General features: G+C 42.9%; 1 protein-coding gene across 3 annotated transcripts in view; it reads right to left on the reverse strand.

The window, feature by feature from the left end:
• Positions 1 to 21,990, reverse strand: part of CDH4 (cadherin 4) — a 1,066,699-nt gene that overhangs the window by 19,933 nt on the left and 1,024,776 nt on the right. For all 3 annotated transcript variants that reach the window (XM_087959221.1, XM_087959220.1, XM_087959222.1), the window contains 3 exons: positions 13,921 to 14,174; positions 9,236 to 9,378; positions 1,791 to 2,024 (listed from right to left, as the gene is read on the reverse strand). In XM_087959221.1, the coding sequence (XP_087815347.1) occupies positions 1,791 to 2,024; positions 9,236 to 9,378; positions 13,921 to 14,174 (631 nt within the window). The remainder of the gene's footprint in view (positions 1 to 1,790; positions 2,025 to 9,235; positions 9,379 to 13,920; positions 14,175 to 21,990) is intronic.

Consider the following 21,990-nt stretch of genomic DNA (forward strand, 5'->3'; position numbering starts at 1 on the left):
CCCAAGCCTTCGTGTGCGCCCTGCACTTACTTGCATCCAAAATGGGTCTTGTGGGAATTCCTGGGTGGGGTGGGCGGGGCCACCCAGGAGTGAGATTTGGGGGTTTTCTGAACTGCATACAATCTTAGCTAGGGGCTCTCCTGAACCCCTGCGAACCCCCAGCAGCCCAACCCTGAATCTACTCCTTATAAGTTACTCCCCCAAATACAGGCAGTCCTCGACTTACAATCATTTGTTTGGTGGCCACTTGAAGATACAACGGCACTGAAAAAAAGTAACATGTGGCTGTTTTTCACACTTATGACCGTTGCAGCATCCCCGTGGTCACATGATCAAAATTTGGCTGCTTGGCAACTGGCATGTATTTATGACACGTGATAACCATCGTGCCTACCGTCCCTGTCCTATGGTCCCCAATTATTAGTTCCTATTTCTTATATATAAACTTATGTTTATCCTTATTTCTATTGTATTGTAAGCTTTTGACAAAATAAATAAATAAAATAAATAAATAAAATAACCAGGGGCACGTGATCACCTTTTGCGACCTTCTGAAGAGCAAAGTCAACGGGGAAGATTCACTTAAACACAGATTCACTTAACAACCGTGTTGCTAGCTTAACAACTGCAGTGATTCACTTAACCACCGTGGGGAAGGAAGGTCGCAAAATGGGTGCAAAACTCACTGGACAACTGCCTTGCTTCATAACAGAAATTTGGGGCTCAGTTATGGCCGTAAGTCGAGGACTACCTGTATGCCCATAAGTCACCTAGGCTGAACTCTGGACAGACTCTGATAAGCCATAAAGAAGCTAATTATGATCATTTTGACAGCTCCTTTCCCCCTGTCCATTCTCGCCCAAATGGTCACCTTCCTATTTCCCAAGCATGAAAGCTGCCTCTATGGTAAATTAGAAAAGGAGGTGACTTTTAAGCAATTATGGGCAGAGGTTCATCATTGATCCTGATTGTGGCTTATGACAATCAAAAATGGAACATAAGGAAGAGGGATAATAGCTTTTCCTCCTGGGCAATTTACCGATGATTTATCCCAACTTTCTCATGATCACCCTGTGCAATTACAAGCTGAATTAAGGCAGGGAAGCCAAGAGCCAACAATTTAGCTTAAGGCCCAATCCAAGCAATTTCTCACAAACTCTCTCGCTTAGAAATGTCATCCTAAACGTGGCTCCCTTCTTTTTAAAAAGAAATATATATATATATATATATATATATATATATAGTGTTCGCTTAGTTCGGGTATTTTCCCACGTCATTGTAGTTCTTTTAAAGTTGTAGCAACGTTTCAGCAGAATCTCATCTGCCATCATCAGGCTTCTGATTGTGTCCGTCTGTGAGTCAGACCCCCACAGTCAGGCCCCCACTCACAGATGGACACAATCAGAAGCCTGATGATGGCAGATGAGATTCTGCCGCTGAAACATTGCTACAACTTTAAAAGCACAACTACAATGACGTGGGAAAATACCTGAACAAAGCTGAATGCCATACATGTAATACCCACGAAAACTTAAGAAAACAAATATATATATATATATATATATATATATATATATATATATATATATATATATATATATATATATATACACATATACATACATTATACATACACATACATCCACATACACATACATACACACACACACACACACACACTCACTCACTCACTCACTCACTCACACTGAAGACGGCACAAAATGTTTTAAAGTCTGAAGGCCCACTGTGCCAAGCTACGAACAACGCCAGGTGTTGGCTGCTTGGTTTACCATTTAGACGCTTAATGGTCCAGTTCTTCCTAATGGCAGATGGCACGCTCGGCAGCTCAAAGACAAAAGGGCCAACATTTGGATCGATGTCAGCATCCGCGGCTGTGATGTTGATGACATTCAGATTTGGCCTCTCGCATATCTGGGCCTCTTTTGGCTGGAGATCAGGGGCATTATCATTGATGTCAATTAGGTAGATCTGGAGGGTGCCCGTGCCGCTGGCTGGAGGGATACCTAGACAGGGAGAGAGGACTATGTGAAGGAAGAACACAAAGACCAGCAGGCTAAGGAACAGCTTCTACCATACAGTGGTCTCCTTATTGAACTCCTTAACTCGTCTATCCCCACATAAACACTGATACTTTCCCTGATAATATATAATATATCTTGTATAAACTCTCTGTGCATTATACTTATATTCAATATGTTCATAAACACTCTGTACAGTCATATATATTCCTTCCACAGACATATATTCTGTATGTTCATAGATATTCTGTATATCCATATATAGTTACATATTTTGTATCTATCATCTATCTATCTATCTATCTATCTATCTATCTATCTATCTATCTATCTATCTATCTATCTATCTATCTATCTATCTATCTATCTATCTATCTATCTATCGTGTTTCTCACAAAATAAGGCCGGGCCCTATTTTTTTTGACCCCTGAAAAAATGGCTAGGCCGTATTTTCGGGGGTGACTTAATTTCCTCCCCCACCTAGAGCAGTCCATACACATGTCTTTGCCCCGAGGCTGCTTCTACTGGCCGATCGAAGTAGTAGGTGACTGCACTTGGGGAGCTTCCATCGCCTGAAAGACACTGCCTAAAGGTGAGGGGACACGGACAGCCACGCCTCGCCCTGAAGTAGATGGGGACTCTGCCTTTGGGGAGCTTTCGTTGGCCAATAGAAGCGGCCTCGCGGGGAGGGGAGCGTGTGTGTGCGCTCGCCCGAGGCCACTTCTACCGGACGATCGAAGTGGCTGGTGACTGCATTTGGGGAGCTTCCATCACCCAAAAGGATCAGATTGGAATGAAGCTTACCCTGCACTTCCAAGGGCACCCAAGGGCACAAACACATACATAAGTGACAAAGGCTAAGAAACACACACATGCACACCATATGCAAATATATAACCCCACTACAAATTAACAATGGAAGTATAGCTGCTGCATGTATGCCTTACTGGTTGGAAAGAATTTCAGAAGGCTTGATGTGCATCTCACCACAGGTTGTCTTTCTCTTGTTCCGTCTACATAAAATGCACCCAGTAAAAAGTATGACTAACGGGGGTGGAAACCTACAGAATTTTTCTTCTTGGTATTGTCCACAGTCCCTTCTATTACGTATGGATTTTGCCCTTCTAGAGTGAGATGAGGAAGTTATATGGATGGACTTAGATTCATGAAGGTCCTATCCAGGGGTGGGATTCTACCTGGTCGGACCGTTTCTATAGAACCGCTTGTTATGATTCTGTCCAGTTTGGAGAACCGGCAAATTGCACCACTGGCTGGCCCCTCCCCTCCCTGCCCACTCATTCCCCACCTGGCATGCACGCCATCAAACTTACTTGCTAAATTGCTATTTTTCTTCCTCCCCATCCCCCAACCATCAGCTCTTCTGCTTTGCCGGGAGATTTAGATTAGCTAGATTTAGCTAATCTAAATTGTTGGAAATTGTTGGATTTCTTGCTTTCTAGCTAATCTAAAAGCAGAGCTGGACCTTCCTTAGGACTGAACCTTCTATTTTTCAGTGCAGACTCAGGTAGCAGATTGCAGAAAGGTAGATTTCTAAGTGCCTGCCTGCTTTGCCTGATTTTGGGTAAAAGTTGCTCTTTTTTATTTATATATAAAAAAATAAATATTTATATACATGGTGTGTTGTGATTTAATTTGTGAGTTTGCTTGCTACCAAATTTTATGAGTTTGCTTGCAAGCAAATTTTATGTGACGGACTCAGGTAGCAAACTGCAGAAAGATAGATGAATGAATCTGTGATTCTGCGAGCAACTCAATCTGCCTGCCTGCTCTGCCTGATTTTGGGTAAAAATTGCTCTTTTTAAATAAAAAAATTAAATATTTACAATATTTACGTACAAGCCATGCCCATCCAGTCATGTGACCACCAAGCCACACCCAATGAACAAACCATTCCCCCACCCAGTCACATGACCACCAAGCCACACCCAAAAATTAGGCCATGCTCACAGAACCGGTTGTTAAGAAATTTGAATCCCACCCCGGTCCTATCAGTATTTTCAAGCTTGGAGAAGTCACATATGCTTGTTTGGCTTGGAGAAGGCTTCCGGTTTCATTATTCAGAATCTCTAATAATTGATCAGGAAGGAGCATGCTGGCAGGGGAACTCTGGGAATTGAAGTCCACACATCTTAAAGTTGCCAAGGTTGAAAAACATTGGTAAAATGGGAAACAATTTGTCCCCTTGTATTGTTGGGGTTATAGCCATGACTGAAATCATCTCATGATATATAGATTCCCATTGCAAAGACTCCTTCCAGCTATCTTTCAATGTTTGTCGCTTAAAATAAGGTTTGGCTCTATTAAGTTTCCAAGTCAAGTTCTTCGTAACTTTTACGCAGGTTTAAAATCCACCAACATTTCATACAATTCTTGGCTCACACTGACATGCACATTTCCCACACCCTGCATCTCAACCTGTTTCAGTCATTTCCCTCTAGTTAGGAGAAAGAAAGACCATACTGTCATTTTCCTTCCTTTGTGAACTGCAGGATGTTTTATTTTGGATATTTTCACTGTTTCTTAAAACAGCTCCATTTTAGAACTCATGTTATGAACCCTTTCTCCAAACTTTTTTTTTTTAAAAAAAGCTTCCTGAATCTTGATGGTTTCTTTCTTAACTTCTTTTTAAAAAGTTTTCTGGCTTATGTCTCCTGTTTGCTTTTGCTGACTGAAGAATCTCTGAATCCCTGATGAACCTCGGTGTGACCATTTCTTGTGGCTGTTATATTAGCCCTCCTAACCTCAGATCTCATGAGTTTGTTTCAGCTGCTGGCTGTTGAAGTTTTCTCCAGCCTTCCTGCCTCAAAACCCTCTTTGGATTTGATGCAAAGCAAAAAAAAAGCCCATGGTTTTAACTGCATTTGCCTGAAGTTGTCTGTAAGGAGGATGTTTAGGTGAATGCTCGTCTTTCACAAAAGTCGAACAGAACTGGAAAATGTTAATATGAGTCCTCTAGATTTATGCTTAGCCTACCTTTCCAATAAGTAGGTTGCGAGAAAGAGAACATTGAGCTGAATGTCGGGAGACTCTCCTGGCATCCAGGTCATCCTTGTCCTAAAGGTGCTTTTTCAAGAGGCAACTGGACTTTCTTTGTTTTTCCTTGAAAACATTTCACTTCTCATCCTAGGAGCTCCTTCAGTTCTGACTGAATGGTAGAGAATGGAAATCCTTCACAAAGCCTTCCATTCCCCCCATCCTGTCATGTTAGATTTTGCAGCAGAATTTCAAATCCAGAAAGCACACTCAGATGACTGATTCAGCAGGATTCATTAACTTCTTTATATACATAATAATATAAGTAAAATATACAATACCAATAGTAGATTCTTCCACTGTAACACAAGCAAAACACAAGCAGCAGCTTCAGAGCTCAGAGCAGAGGTAAGTCATGCCCAGACTCTCTCTTTAAGTTTCGGTTTCTAATTCAGCTCCCATTGGCTGATCTGTTCTCATGCTATTCATGGGCTGATCTTGTTACCACGTCTCTGCCAGTTCATGAATATTCTGACATGTCATATCTGAAAAAGCTTCTTGGGTGAGAAGCGAAAGGTTTTCAAGGAAAAACAAAGAAAGTCCCATTCCCTCTTGAAAAAGTATTTTTGGGACATTTGAACTGGAAGTATTATGTCTATTAAGTTCTCCTGCCTAACTAACCCATTGTCTACCAATACCATAATGCCTTCTTATCATCCAAATTGATGTAGGAGGGAGCTCTTTTCATCTACTACACTCATAATGTATCTTCTTAACATGGTGGGGCATTGAAGGAGATTGGCAGGGAGGAAGAAGACAGTAAAATGGAAGTTCTTCCCTTAAATAATAAAGCTCTAGGTTGGGTCCCACATGCATTGGTTTAATTCCAAGCATGAGTAACAAAGAAGATCCCTAAACTTATTTTTGAACCTTCTGGACTAATTCTTAGTAAAGAAGGAAAAGAAAAGAATAGGGTCAGACGAGAGCTAAACTTATGAAAACTATTGTAAGCTTTTGGTGCTAACAGGGACAAAGTCCAACCCTGGATTCAAGATGCTGGATGCTGTTAGGATAAAGGAATTTGTAATAGTTTAAAGATTCCTTTAATTCAGGGGTGTCAAACTCGTGTCGTCACATTGTCATCACGTGACATATTGCAACTTCCCCCCTTCGCTAAAATGGAGGTGGGGGTGGCCAGCATGTGACGCATCTGGCCGTGGGCCTCGAGTTTGACACCCCTGCTTTAAATGATGCTATAAGTTAGTCCTCACTGTACATATGGGTGGCATTTCCCAATCAGCAACAAGACCTCTTGATGGAAATGGTTTTCTTCTGAAAGGCAATTTAGCCTTAAAAAAGGGTACCACTACTGGCAGGTAAGTTGCTCATATTAAAATCAAGGCTTTCTTCCTCTTGGAGGTTGGAACTTCAAGGAATTCATGGTAGATAGCTTGAGAAGCTCTCAAAGAAGAGGTCTCCAAGCCGAGGACGCCAAGCCTTCTACATCCAGAAATGCCATCAAACCACACAAGTTAACATGAAACTAGCAAAGAGATATAACAATCATGAGAAGCATGTACAGATCCAACTTTGGGGGAGTCCTTCCCCAACATACCATTGAAGCTAATTGTAAGTTGGACTGAAAAAATAGCACAACTATAGGAGAAGAGAAGGCAGAGTTGAGGGACAGAGTTAAACATGCCATCAGCTTAGAATCCTTACGTTGTCACAAATGATCCAAGTCCAGCCCTCCCCTTTGAATTCCATTGACCCTTATCTGGAGCTGATTCAGAAATGAGCTTAATTTGACTAGATTGTTGTGTATAGGCTTAAACAATAAATCTTTCTTTATGTATAGTCCTGGTCCTTTGCGCCCGACGCAACCATCCTTTGGTGGCTTTGCCTAAATCTGGAGGGCCACATTCCTGCCGGAATAATTTGTTTTATTGAATTGCTCATTAAATTTACATGCCGCCCATGTCACTCTCCAAAGTGACTCTTGTTAAGGCCACAATGCATGCCAGTGTTGTCCAAAGTCAAAGTAAATTTTAGGAGGGAGGGTCTAGGAAGATGATAAGGAAGGCTACCTATCTTGGATTTATTTTCTTTGTTTGTTAAAATCTAACTGCTTTTAAAATATGGTATTTAATTTAGGGCTTCTGAAACATTTCTCTACTGTTCTATGTTTCTAGGTTTTTTTAAAAAATTATTGATTTTGTTAGTAACCAGAACTCCATAGAGGCCCAGTGGGGGATAAATATTAGAGATAGATAGATAACTACTTAGGTGAAATATATGCTTGAAAGGAAACACAGCAGCTATTGGAAGAAATCAGGTTTTGAAAGCAGATTGACTCTTTATTCCGATGCCTGTTAGACTTATCCCCCCTGTTAGACTGCAGAGTGGGGTGAGGAACACAGCAGTGTCTTCAGTACATCCAGTGATTTAAAGGACACAGTAGGGCAGTTTCAATATCTGATCTGCTTGTCAGTAAAGATGCCACTGGTGATTCTTAGCCCTGCAACAAAATTGAGCGAATTGTGTAGATTGTGACAAGGTTGCTTGAGGTCACTCGAAAGGTAAAGCACACCTCACTTTGATGTTTTCCAATCTATACAGCGACAGCTTTCATGCAATTCTTTTTCTTTTAACCTTAGATTGTTCTTGACTTCAAGATGGAGCCTCTCCCCTTTCTGTCCTCAGACGTGTCTCTTACTTGGTAATACAGGTATTCTTCGACTTACGACCACAATTGAGTCCCACATTCAGTTGTTAAGTGAGACCTTTGTTCAATGAGAGTTTTGCCCCATTTTATGACCTTTCTTGCCACAGTTGTTAGGTGAATCACAGCAGTGGGTAAGTTAGTAACCTGGCTTCTCCATTGACTTTCCTTGTCAAAAGGTGGCAAAAGGGGACACAGCAACGGTCATAAATGTGAACCAGTAGCCAAGCATCTGAATTTTGATCACATGATCGTGGTGATGCTTCAAAGGTCATAACTATGCAAAATGGTCATTTTTTTCAGCGTTGTTGTAACTCTGAACGGCCATTTAAATGAACTGTTGTAAGTCGAGGACCAGCTGTAGAAGATTAGGAACATACAGGAAGTCCATCCTTTCTCCTGCCTTTTCTGTCTGCTTCTCCACTCATGCCAAGATGCCTACAGTAGCCCCACGGTGAGATATAGGTGGCAAATAAATTTAACAAATAAACAAGGAAACTACAATTAACAACTTAATAGTCAGCCATCAACACAAAACCAGGAACCAGATAAATGCAACATGCATAGAACAGCCCAGGGCACATATTCTGGAAACAGAGAGAGAGAGAGAGAGAGAGGAGAGGGAGAGAGAAAGAGAGAGAGAGGGAGATGGGAAGAGGGAGGGAGAGAGAGAGAGTGGGAGAGGGAGAGGGGAAGAGAGAGGGAGAGGGGAAGAGGGAGGGAGAGAGAGAGAGGGAGACGGGAAGAGGGAGGGAGAGAGAGGGAGAGGGAGAGGGGAAGAGAGAGGAGAGGGGAAGAGGGAGGGAGAGAGAGAGAGGAGAGGATAGGGGAAGAGAGAGGGAGGGGAGAGGGAGAGGAGAGGGAGGGAGGGGAGGGAGGGGGAGAGGGAGAGAGAGAGAGAGAGAGAGGGAGGAGGGAGAGGGGGAGAGAGAAAGCTTGGAAGAATAAAGTTTTGGTCCCAGTGACTCAGATTGGATGCTTAGCAAATGTTATGGAGATTCTCAGTCATCCAGGTCCTGGTTGTCCCAAAGGTGCTTTTTCAAAAGGTAATTGAGCTTCATTCTTCCTTGAAGACATTTCATTTCTCAACCAAGAAGCTTCTTCAGCAGTGAAGACAGAACTCAAGAAGCTTCTTGGATGAGAAGCAAAACTTCTTCAAAGAGAAACAAAGTCCAGTTGCCTTTTGAAAAAAGCACCTTTGGGACATCCTTAACAAATAGAATTTAACACATAAATATGGCAAAACCTTCTAATTTCTTACATTCCTCTTCTGTTCGCCCTAGTTTTCTTTTCCATTGTAACCTGTGAACATTTCATTTCTTTTGACAGCATCCCATCTCTACTTCATGAAGATCTTCCCACCCCCCAAAAAAAGAACTAGGAAAACCTGGGAACATATAAATTATACTGACAAGTGTGTCAGGGAATTATGTCAGCCAGATTATTATTGAAGCATGAAGAGCGGAGTGCTAGAGCCTACCGTTGTCAGCTGCCAGGAACGTGGCTTCGTAGACATTGTTCTTAACGTAGGCTGACTCGCGATCAAGGACAGCTGCAGTGATGATCTGACCATTTGTGGCATTAATATTCAGCCAATTGGCAGGATCTGACAACTTGGAATATCTGCAGAAGCAAGGAAAAATACCTAGGAGTCCTTTCCAGTGAGAAGTCCCTAATGCGGATTGAAAATAACCTTACACTAGGACGCAGTTTAGAGCAGCGTTCCCTGACCTTTCTGGGTTGGTGGTCCAGCATGGGAGGAAGGTGGGAAGAGGGGATGTGTCAACTCTGAACTGAACCAGGATGAGGCCATTTGGGGGGCTTCAGGGTTGCCACAATGCGAAGAAAGGATAGGGAGGGGGAACATAGTTAGATGGGGGACGGGTTGTAGACAAAACAAAATAGTTTCCTGTGGGAACCAAGGACATTCCAACAGGTGGCTGGAGGAAGGAGGGGTGAAGTAACCAGGCAACCAGCCAGCACCTTGATTGGACAATGTGTCTGATTGGTTGGGGGAAGGGGGAACTTTCACATTTTAATCAGGTGAAAAACACGGGAAGTTTCAGAGTCGGTTTTCACCAGTTTGTGCCAATAGGATATCTTTAATAAAACCGTTCTTTGAGGAATCTGTCTGCCTCGGAGTTCTGCTTTCCATGCGGCTATTACCTGGAACATTGACAGGATGGTTTTGCATGAGGGGCAGGCATGTACACTCATAGCTTCATTTGTGTGAGTGGGAATATGAGGCCAGTGGCCACCGCGAGTGGAGCTATACGGCCCGGTTGTGAATAGGCCACAGCCTAGTAGTAGACTACAGCCTGCAGTTTGGGACCCCTGTTTTAGAGTGCTGAACCTTTCAGCCACCCATATCTTAGCTCAGCATGCAGTAGTTAGTACTCATAGTTTGCAGGGTCAATGGAATCAACCACCATACAGTCTATACTGATTTGAAGGCACACGTAATTCATCTGTCCATCCAGCCAGATGTCCATCTAGCTGTCCAGCCAGCCAGCCAACTGTCTGTCCATCCATCCATCCATCCATCCATCCATCCATCCATCCATCCATCCATCCATCCATCCATCCAGTCTTCTGTGGACAAGGCTGTCATGTGTTCAATATGTATGCCGGTGTGTAAGAATGCTCTATCTGTGCATTGTTTTCTTCTTCAAAACTGCCCATAACATGAAAGGGAGATATGATTTTTTATCCTGAGTAAACAACAGTTAGGATTTCAAAATGGATCAAGAAAATAGTACATGCCTTTCCACCTGATCAAAACAAACTGGGAGCTCCCAAACTTATATTTATTTGTCTATTGTTAAATTTATGCCACAATATTCCATCCATCCATCCATCCATCCATCCATCCATCCATCCATCCATCCATCCATCCATCCATCCATCCATCTCTCTATCAGGTCTGTCTCTGTGTCTATTTATTGGTGTATTTCTCTATCATCTATCTATCTATCTATCTATCTATCTATCTATCTATCTATCTATCTATCTATCTATCTATCTATCTATCTATTTATCTATCTATCATCTATCTCTATCTATCTATCTATCTATCTATCTATCTATCTATCTATCTATCTATCTATCTATCTATCTATCTATCTATCTATCTACCTACCTACCTACTAGGCGAGACCAAGAGACCAAGAGACAGAGCTGTCTCTGTGTCTATGTATTGGTGTATTTATCCATCCATCCATCCATCCATCCATCCATCCATCCATCCATCCATCCATCCATCCATCCATCCATCCATCAGGTCTGTCTCTGTGTCTATGTATTGGTGTATTTCTCCATCTATCTATCTATCTCTATCTATCTATCTATCTATCTATCTATCTATCTATCTATCTATCTATCTATCTATCTATCTACCTACCTACCTACCTACCTACCTACTAGGCGAGACCAAGAGACCAAGAGACAGAGCTGTCTCTGTGTCTATGTATTGGTGTATTTATCTATCCATCCATCCATCCATCCATCCATCCATGTATCTAAGATAGGCAGGCAGATAGATATAGATAGATAAAAGATAGATGATAAAAGATAGAGATGACAGACAGACACAGACAGACAGACAGACAAAGATTGGAAGGCAGGCAGGCAGACAAATAGGTATCAATGCCATATAATTAGTATAATTTATAATTAGATATATCTGCTCATCCAGGAGGTTAGTGAAATTGATACCTGTGCCTGTCTGGATTGGATGAGCATTTTTGCCTGATGTTTTTCAGTTGTTTTTTTTTTAAAATTAAGATTGTTAAAACGTTAAACTTTTTGTAATGTTGTAATTTTGGGTTGTTGTTTTTCTTTCTTGTTAAATGATTCTTTGCACCTTGCTTTGAGCTTATTTTCAAAATGAAAAAAAAAGCAAGGTACACCTTGTATGATCAATCGGTGCTAAATTGATTTAGCTTGTGGCTGGTTCACTGCATTCCACTGGGTCACCTCTAAGTTGGTCCAGGTGCAGGAGAGAAATGAGCTCCCTGTTGAAGGACCAGCCATTGCAAAATAGAATGAAGAAAAATGGCCTTGTTAGCGAAGACATTCCCCTCCATCCTTAAAATTTCCGCTGCCTTTTCATGCCAACAAGCTGAGGCAATGAGTAACCATTGTCATTTTTGCACCAGACAGCTTTATCCCCCTTGAAATATCTCATCCCTTGAATGATTATAAAATGTCACAAGTGATGTACGTTTAATTGGCCCCAGTGCTAGTTCTACAGGGCACCTTCCTATGTTTGCTATAAAGGAACAGACAGATAACCAGCGGGACCAAGAGACAAAGGAGGATAACTTAAATTTCCTTTTTTTTCCCTAGGCTATGTTCAATGTACAGGTCCACACAACCAACTGGGATTTAAATGTACTGAATGTTCAAAATATGGCAGCTCTGTGGTTATGCTTACAGCCACTCTTTGAACTGCTGCTGGAAGTAAGCAGAATTCAGGGATAACTCATTTATGAAGTTTTTTAAAAAAATCCAAAAATTGCGCATCAGATAAACCCTTGCTTGGGAATATAGGAATCATGCAAACTGTAGAGCATAATTAATCAGCCACTTTGACATTCATTTTATCACGCACTGGATCAAGGTATCAGGATTCTGGCGATTGCCCTAATTAAATCATGAGCCCCGGGCCAAGCTTCAAAAGAAACCAAAAGATTTATTAGGAGCAACATGTCCGGCATTAACCTGTATGAAGCCAACTCTGGCATATGTAATTTACAGTCATCTGTGACCCAGCTTCCCCCTCCCACCTGGGTGTGTCATAAATCAGATTCTCCAATGAAGCACATTCACAGGCTGGGTGTCATCAATCACGTTCTCCAATTAAGGATTTTCATGGGCAGAAGATCTGATAGCTTAGCTACAATCTTTGTAAGATAAGTGTTGGAATGTACTTCTGGTTTTATATTGACATACTGCTCCCTCAGATTTCCTCCCCCCCTTGGTTTATGGCAACTCTAAAACAGGCATAGAAATGCTTTACGAGTTGACGCAAGGAACAGAAGCAAAAATGTAGAACTTGTGTGCGACCCTTTAAAGCAGCTGCATCTTATCCCAGGAGCATGCCTTTTAGAGATTGCATTTGAACAGACACCAGGGTTCAAAACAGTCATGATCACAGTCATGATGGTGCAAGCTCCGTTCATTTGTGTGTGTGTGATGCACATTAAAAAAAGGCAGTTGCATCATTGGGACTAATGCCTTTACCTTTTTTTAACCAAACACTGCAGAACCCTCTGACCAGAGGTGGTATTTAGCAGGCTCTGACCAGTTCTGGAGAACCAGTAGCGGAAATTTTGAGTAGTTCGGAGAACCGGCAAATACCACCTCTGACTGGAGATTTTACAGTATCTTTTCCCTGCCACACCCACCAAGCCATGCCCACAGAACTGCTAGTAAAAAAATTGAATCCCACCACTGCCTCTGATCACTATCTTATGTGAGTCCAGACCATTACTCCATCTATTCCAGAACTGAGTGTCAACACTGCCTGTAAATCTAAGTTTTGAGCAGAAATTTCTCCAAATTTGCCTGACAATGTCAGGGACTGAATCTCAAACTCTGGTCATACAAAACTGGAGCCTAACCATTAAGCCATTGATCCTTCCTGTGGGAGAATTTTGCCTGGCCAGGTGTTTCCGGTGATACAGATTTGCCAGTGAGAAACAAGGTGGAATGAATCTCAGTAATTATTTAATTCCAAGATCTCTTTCCAAACACACTTGCTAAATAAAACAGCAGCACAGTTCCATGCTGTATTGAGGCAGTAAACAGACAAAACTGTAATGTAAGTCTCTTATCTGTCAGGTCCTTGGTGTTCTCCGAGTTTCATTACCAAACTAGGTAACATCACTAGCACTGATGATGTTGCCTAGTTTTGTAATTTAAAGGTCTTCAAGAAAGCCACCAAGCTCAGAGAGCACCAAGGACCCTGCATTCAATCCTGGTCTACAAATATTGTCCTCTGTACATCTCTTATCTAAAAACTAACTGAACCCAACCCAACCCAACCCAACCCCAATACATGTGGTTCTACCTCTTTTACACTCTTTCTGGTTAAATGTGGTTCACAGGCATTCAAAAGTTGACGGCCTCCAGAATAGAGAGCTCTACCTTCCACCATCATACCTGATAGCCTGTTGCATGAAGCGGTCAGGATCCACTGCTGAAAAAGTCATGAGTGCTGTCCCCGTAGGCACACCCTCTTCCAGCCTGATGAGTTTGTGGTTTGTTGGGAAGTAGGGTGGCTCATTGACATCAGTGACGGAAATGGTGACTCCGGCTGTAGACTGGAAGGACATTTGGATCCCACTGGCAAGGGGAGCTTGATTGGACACCATCACCGTCAACATAAAAGCTCGGTTCATCTCATAATCAACTTCCTGAAATCAAACAGAGGCACATGGGAGAGGCATGATCACTCAGTATTCTATGGTCTTAGGTTTGTTTAGGTATTGACCAGAATGCTGGATTGGTTTTATAAGGAAGAAGTAGTAGTTCTGTAGATGGTCTATGTGCTACTGTGTGCTAAGGCAGGCCTTGTTGTATTTCGCTGGCAGCCGGTGCAGACGGCAGTGGAGCCGGACAGTGAGGAAGAAAGGGAACCAGTCAGGGAGTCTGGAGAGGACTTGGACAAGGGTCCTGCGTCTGATGCAGGGACGGGGCCAGGACCATCTGGGAGGAGGCTGCTGCCTTCGGAGTCTTTGGAGTCTGGCAGCAGCGAAGCAGATGAACCAGGGGAGCCTGTTCCCAGTGCACACAGAGCTGCTAGAAGGCAAGAGCAGCTGAAGCAGAAGGGCGACTTGGGAGTAAGGCTGGGAGGTGATTGCCGCTCCCATAAGGGATAAAAGTCAGACCTCAATGACAAACGCTTTGCAGGAAGCAAAGCAGTTCAATTAGAGTCTGAATCCTTCTTGAAACTCTGTGTACTCTGGTCAGGTTTTTTTTATACTTTGGGTGGGTTCTATTATAATTATTTTGATAACTTCTGTTTTTGGCAGCATTCCACAGCACTGAGAAGTGTGGGCTTATCTTGGGGAACTGTGTTTAATTGGTTCTGGCTGGGAATGCAAGTAATTCCCAGTGTTGCAATAAAATAGGTTTTGCTTTTAAAATAAGTTTGTGTTTAAGTACATTTGACAAAGCCTGGGTCAGAACAGGCCTGTCCCTTGACTAGCTAGTTGAAACTAGAAAAAAACAAGAGTCCAATGGCATTTTAGAGGAATCTTCTGGGGAATATGGCTAACTGGATACACGCACTGGGAGAGATCTCTGAAGGATTTCTCCCTGGAGTGTTACTCTTCTACCTTTTAACTGAAGGGACTGATATCCCATCAGTTTTTATGACCCACTCTGTTTGGGTGTCTCAAAGAACTTCTCCTCAGGACCCTTCGATCCAGCTGTAAGCCAGCCGATTGCTTTTGGAGTTGAACTCCGAAGCTGTCTGCGTGCCATAAACTAGGAGGGGAGGAGCTGCAATCTGTTCAGGGGTTGAAGAAGCCCTCCATTTTGAAATTTATTTTTCAAACAGACAGTAAGTTATGCCTTCCTTTCTTAATCACCTCCCAAGACTATTATTCTATCTAAAATCAATTTAATAAGGGCTGTTTCTAGCAACAAGGCAGGCCTGTTGCTTGACTAGGAAGTTGAAACTAGAAAAAAACACAAGAGTCCAATGGCATTTTAGAGGAATCTTCTCAAACTTGGCACTTTGCAACCGGATTGGGATTGCAAATTTAAGAATTCAGAGTTCTATCCCACCTCATCTGAAGGGCACCTAGTTTGAAAAGTCTTGAAAAATTATGGGTAGCAAACGCTAATGATTTCTCTTCCAGTGCAATGAGGGTATTATTTTGTCCAAAAATCAAAACTAAAACCCCAATTGTCATACTTTTACTGCTGATGCAGTAAAAAAAAGCCTTTGTAGGTATCTATTGACTGTCTGTATAAACTCACAGAAACACAAAAGATGAATGGTAAGACATTGTTTGAAAAAAGAAAATCCTGCACTGGGAACTAAATGCAAGGGCTGTAGACCAATTAAATTTGCCACTGAGTTGTGTTCAGGGTAGCTTCTTCACAGGGAGGCACACTGTATTAATCTATTTGTGAGTAGACAGAGACACAAGTAGTCACTGGAAGGGTCATTTGGTTTAAAAATGGGTGCAACTGATGTAGAAGATGAATTGGTGAAAAGACCTTCTTGGTCATAGTGGCCACCAGGGACTCCATCTGAGTCTCAAGATGGAAAATGACCAGAGTTGCAGGTCCTGTATACCCATTAACACTTAGCCTTGTTAGGATTGAACCTGAGTCTATTCCATCCATCTGGACCCTTACAGCCTTGCGAAACAAGACCGTAACAACATTGTGTGGGAAGCCAGTTCATGAAGTACAAATTGGTGTTGTAGGCATATTGAAGATCCCTGATGCCAAGCCAATGGAGGACCTCAGAGGGATAGTTTCATGTTGATGTTACATAAAAGAAAGCCTGAAGTCTTTACCCTTTCCCTGTTGTCAACACCTACTGGAACTGGCCACAGAAAGAGGAGAAGCACCCAATATACATGATGATGAGACAGACAGAGCAAGTCTTAATAGATCAATCCATTTCTGTTTGGCAGGTTATAATAGATTGGTTCATTATAAAAGGCTGTTTTAGATAGAAAGAATCTGAAACACCTAAATATGATTAAGAGCAGGGTTGGGCTGAGGAGATGATGGAAGCCCCTTATTGCTGCTGAATTAATAGTTAATTTCATATGGTTTCCAATCACACGGTGTTCCCAAAAACCTTTTTTTTATTTCAACGGCTGTGAATTATATGCATTCACAGCCCGTAATGAGTCCCAAACAGTTTATGAATAGTCCAACAGAAAACTGCCCCAGTCGTTCGGGATAAGGCTGATAAGCACCCACCTTTATCTTCCTTGAAATACTGCCAATGACTAAATTGCCAATTAGCTGTACAAGGCCAAATGGAGCACAAAGTCAACACACAGCTTCAGATTTTAAACCGACTAGAACGAACAAAGTTGCTTCCTGCAAAGGCTCATGTCCCTTTGCTCTTCCTTTATGTCTTATGGGAAGGGCCAATCATCTCCAAGCTTTACTCCCAAGTTGCCCCTTTTGTCTTAACTGTTCTTGTCTTCTGGTAGCTCTGCGCACATGCGCACTGGGAACAGGCTCCCCCTGTTCCTCTGCCTCGCTGATGTCAGATTCTGGAGGCTCCGGAGTCAGCACATAACTCTCAGATGGCCCTGGCCCCATCTCTGTGTTGGATGCAGATCCTTTGTCTGAGCCCTCCCCAGACTCCAGGACTGGCCCATGTTCCTCCCCAGTGTCCGACTCTGCTGCCAGCTCCACAGGTTGGCAGCAGACCACAACAGTTGCCTGTCTTGCAAGAAATATCTTTATACTTATTACTTAAATCCATCCATCCATCCATCCATCCATCCATCCATCCATCCTCTCCTCATATGGCCTCATATGAATCTATGGCTTGATATAAACTTGCTAGTGTCACATTCGGACAGACCAGTAATGATTAAGTTAGCACTCTCTGATACTTATTAGATCACCTCTCAAGAAGCCAGAATAGCATAGTTAATTCTGGCACTGAGGATAGCAAATGAAACATTGCTGGAAGGCTTTTAAGCGAGAATAGCTTGCTGCAAGTAAAATATTAGGAGAGTGCTTAAAAGAAGGATATATACAGCCTTGCAAAGAGCTATACAAACAGAATTTGCTGAAATAATTAGATTCAGGACACTGAATCACAGACCGAAGTTTTATAACTTAATATGGAATGAATCACTGCGACTAAGCCATGGACTCATTTTTTAGTACCCTCAGAAAGGGCGTTATTTTCTGAGATATCAGAAGATAAAAGCTTCTTCAATTTCAAATGTCCAGGTAGTTCTCGACTTACAACAATTCATTCAGTTCAAAGCTACAACAGCACTGGAAAAAAAGTGCCTTATGACTGTTTTTCACACAACCATTGCAGCATCCTCCTGGTCACGTGATCAAAATTCAGGCGCTTGGCAACTGACTTGTAATTATGACGGTTGCAGGGTCCCGGGGTCACGTGATCACTTGTTGTGACTTTCTGACGGGCAAAGTTAATGGGGAAGCCAAATACACTTTAACGACCGGGTGGCTAATTTTACACTGCAGTCAGTGATTCACTTAACAACCATGGCAAGAAAGGTTGTACAATGGGGGGGAAATTACACTTAACAACGGTCTTGTTGAGCATCAGAAATGTTGGGCTCAATTGTGGTTGTAAGTCAAGGACTACCTCAGTGGTGGGATTCAATTTTTTTTTTTACTACCGGTTCTGTGGACGTGGCTTGGTGGGCGTGGCAGGGATGGATACTGCAAAATCCCCATTCCCTACCCACTCCTGGGGGAAGATTTTGAACTTTCTTAAGGCAGCGGGAGCTATAAAGCTCTTCCAAAGAGGGGAGAAGGCAACCAATGATCTTCTGGGCAATGACGTTAACCCTCTGGAGTGCTGTCCTATCTGCTACTGTGCAATTGGCAAACAATACAGAAGTGCAGTAAGTTAAGATGCTCTCTATGGTGCAGCGGTAGAAGGTCACCAGCAGTTTTTCATCCAGTTGTTGTTTTCTGAGAAGTCTCAGGTAGCATAATCTCTGCTGGGCCCTTTTGACCAGGGCTGCCATGTGAGCACCCCAGGTCAGGTCCTCTTTTATGAAAATTGTTGAAGGAAGTCAGTGGTGGGATTCAAATTTTTTTTTTTTTACTACCAGTTCTGTGGGCATAGCTTGGTGGGCAGGGCATGGCTTGGTGGGCATGGCAGGGGAAGGATATTGTAAAATCTCCATTCCCACCCCACCCCACTAATCTGCTTTCCAGCTCCATTCTCCTGTGCAGGGCAACAAAAGAAGACCCAGCCGATCAGCTGGGACTCGGGAACAGGGGTGGGATTCTACCGGTTCTGTCCACCTCTGTAGAACCGGTTGCTCTGAAGAGCAGCAGACATAGAACTGGTTCTATGTCTGCTGCTGTTGTGGCCCAACCGCCCGCCCGGGCTGTTACCTGACCTTTATTTCCTGCTTTTTCAATTGCAGCTGCTTTGCGTGACACAGCTGCAGTTGAACAAGCAGGAAAAAGGGGCTTTTCCAACCGCTGCACACTTGCACGCAGCGCTGCTCAGCTGTCTGGGCAGCTCAGCAGGTTGTAAATTGCACTTGTGCGCACAACACTAATAGACAGAACCGGTAGTTATGCCAGTTGGATCCCATCCCTGCTCGGGAGGCAGAGAATAGATGGGGGCGGGGCCAGTCAGAAGTGGTATTTGCCAGTTCTCTGAACTACTCAAAATTTCTGCTACTGGTTCTCCAGAACTGGTCAGAAGCTGCTGAATACCTCCCCTGGACTACCTGTATTGGGGTACATAACCCAGGAAGGGGGAGCCCTTAAGTTTCAGTGGGAGGAGACACCCACTTTCTCTTCTCTTTATGGAGGAAAAGCAAGCTGCTCTTTCTAGATTTGGAGATATAAATATCCTTTTTAGCAAGAGGAATGAAGGGGGTTCATGTTTCTTAACACATTGTTTTTCTTGTTTGCATTTTCTTGTAGGCCAAAATACTTGCTATTACTAGTTACAGTATTATGTATTGCTTAGTCAAAGGATTTGGTGGCGTTTGTTAAATGAAGTCAGTTGTGTTTATGCTGGCCAGGTTGCATCTGGCTTCAATGAACTGATTTGTTGAACGGCATTGTTTTTAATTTTAATACATCTACATGATTTTAATTCTTCTAACATGGGTGATTAAAGATTGGCCTTAACCATCCATTAGGGGGCAGGACGGCTCAGCAGTTAAAGATGTTGAGTTGTCAGCTGGAAAGCTGGCAGCCTGAGGTTTGAAACCAGGGTACCATGCAGTGGGGTGAGTTCCCCTTACATACCCAAGCTCCTTCCCACCTAGTAGTTTGAAAGCATGCATATGTGAGTAGATACACTTTGATGGGAAGGTAACAGCATTCCACGTACCTTGGCATATTGTTATGCTGGGCACGTGACCACAGAAGTGTCTTCAGACAACGTTGGCGCCCTTGGCTAAGAAATGGAGATGTGCACAGCCCCCTTAGAGTCAGACATGACTGGGCAAGGAAAACTTTTATCTTTAATCATTCGTTAACAACCTAGAGATCTTGTAGCGTTTCCACTTTTCTTTATGTTTGAATTATATATCCAAAAGCTTAGAAGAACCTTTGCTAGTGGCTCCTAATTTGGAAAGGATCACTGTAATTACTTAAGTAGTACATATAATGCAGATAAATAAGATGGGATTTGAATTGTCTTTTGTGTTTGTTTTTTTTAACTCTAAGGGCATTTTTAGCTATAAGGAATAAGTAATCCTCTAGTTGTTATGTCTGGAAAAAGGCAAACAGTAACAGAGTACATCTCTCTTTCAAATTCATTTCTACATTCCTTGCAACATTCAGATAATGTTTTAGGGAGCCACAGAGCACCTCTGTTCCATGTTTGGGGAATTTGCTCAGACCCTGTAAAATGATCCCTTCCCCACTTTGCCTGATTTATGCAAGGCTTGTGATGGAGATAAGTAACTTCTGCCACAGAGGGAATGGTTCTTGTTGCGGTGAAAAATAAAATTGGAACTGTACATCATAGGTGTCTCTTGGCACGCTTGTTTCAATGGCAGAAGAGCTTAGGATGGAAGCTGCATAAAAGATACAAAATAGAGTTGGAAGGGACCTTGGAGGTCTTCTAATCCAACATCCTTGCTCATGCAGGAGACCCTATAATATATTCTCCCTCTCTCATTCTCTCTCTCTCTTATTCCGTCTCTCATTCTCTCTCTCTCATTCTCTCTCATTCATCATTCATTCTCTCTTATTCTTTCTCTCTCCTCTCTCTCTCATTCTCTGTCTGTCTGTCTGTCTGTCTGTCTGTCTGTCTGTCTGTCTGTCTGTCTGTCTCTCTCACACACACACCCCCAAAAAACAGGTTGGATCTCTCTTTCTTTCCTTCTGCCCCACCCACCAGAAACCCCTAGATTCCCTCCCCAACCCTGTCTGTCTCATATAGGCACCACCCACATGAGTGACATAGAGTTGGCCATGCCCACTCAGTCACATGAGACCACACCCCCGCACCAACCATGCCCACCCAGTCATTAGGAAGAACCAGTTGTGAAATTATTTGAATCCCACCACTGGTAGTGAAACCTCAGTATTCAGGTTAAATTGCCGTGTCGCAATAAATAAGTGGGTTTTGGGTTGCAGTTTGGGCAATCCATCCGTAAAAGGTTCGCTATCACTGCCCTATACCACTTCAGACAAGTGGCTATCCGGTCTCTTTTTAAAAGCCTCCAGAAAATCTGGGTGAAGCTGCTTGCAGAACCACCAGGCTGCAAGGGATGGTTTGTTTTCCAATTCAAATAAATCTTGCACCATTCACACACAGGATGCAGAAAGTTAGGTCCCCCTTCTTTTAGAACATAGAATAATAGAGTTGGAAGAGACCTTGAGAGCCTTATCCAGAGGATAATTCCCACTTGACAAAAAAAGTTCTGACAAGGCAATCTTGCTGATATGGATCAAAGCCCTCATTTTTTTCCCCCACCACAACTGCCAAGTTTCCCCTTTGTGATGGACTGATTTCTTCAATAATGGCTCAGCTTATACTACGGGAAGACTGGCAAAGTCTGAACAGAGCTGAATGCCCCCCTTACACTGCCACATTCCGACTCACGGCACCCAAGATAGGAAGGTTTTCAGTCGGATGTGAAGCTAAAATGGTATTGAATGGGCAAAGCTTTATAAGTCAGCTGGATGGAATTTTGAGCTGCATGTAGTATTGACTTGATTTTTTTTTTCCTGTTTCTAAAAATCAATTTTACTTTTAATAAGAAAGCTATAATGTTATGCCCTCTTCCTATTGGATCTTGAATCCATACCTGTGCAGTTCCAGTGACACACCTGTCCACCCATCCACCTATTCCATCCCATTCCATCCCAACCCATCTCTTCATCCCTCCCTCCATCCCATCCTTCCACCCCTCCACCCCTCATTCCACCTCGCCCCATCCCGTCCCGTCCCATCCCATCCCGTCCCATCCCATCCATTCAACCTGTGCCATCCCATCCCATCTCACCCAATCCCATCTCTCCCTCCCTCCATCTCCCTCCATCTCCCTCCCT

This window comes from Notechis scutatus, chromosome 3 (genome assembly GCF_049901735.1).
Source record: "Notechis scutatus isolate UNSWTSFEM ecotype Mainland chromosome 3, rNotScu1.2, whole genome shotgun sequence".
Taxonomy (NCBI): Eukaryota; Metazoa; Chordata; class Lepidosauria; order Squamata; family Elapidae; genus Notechis; species Notechis scutatus.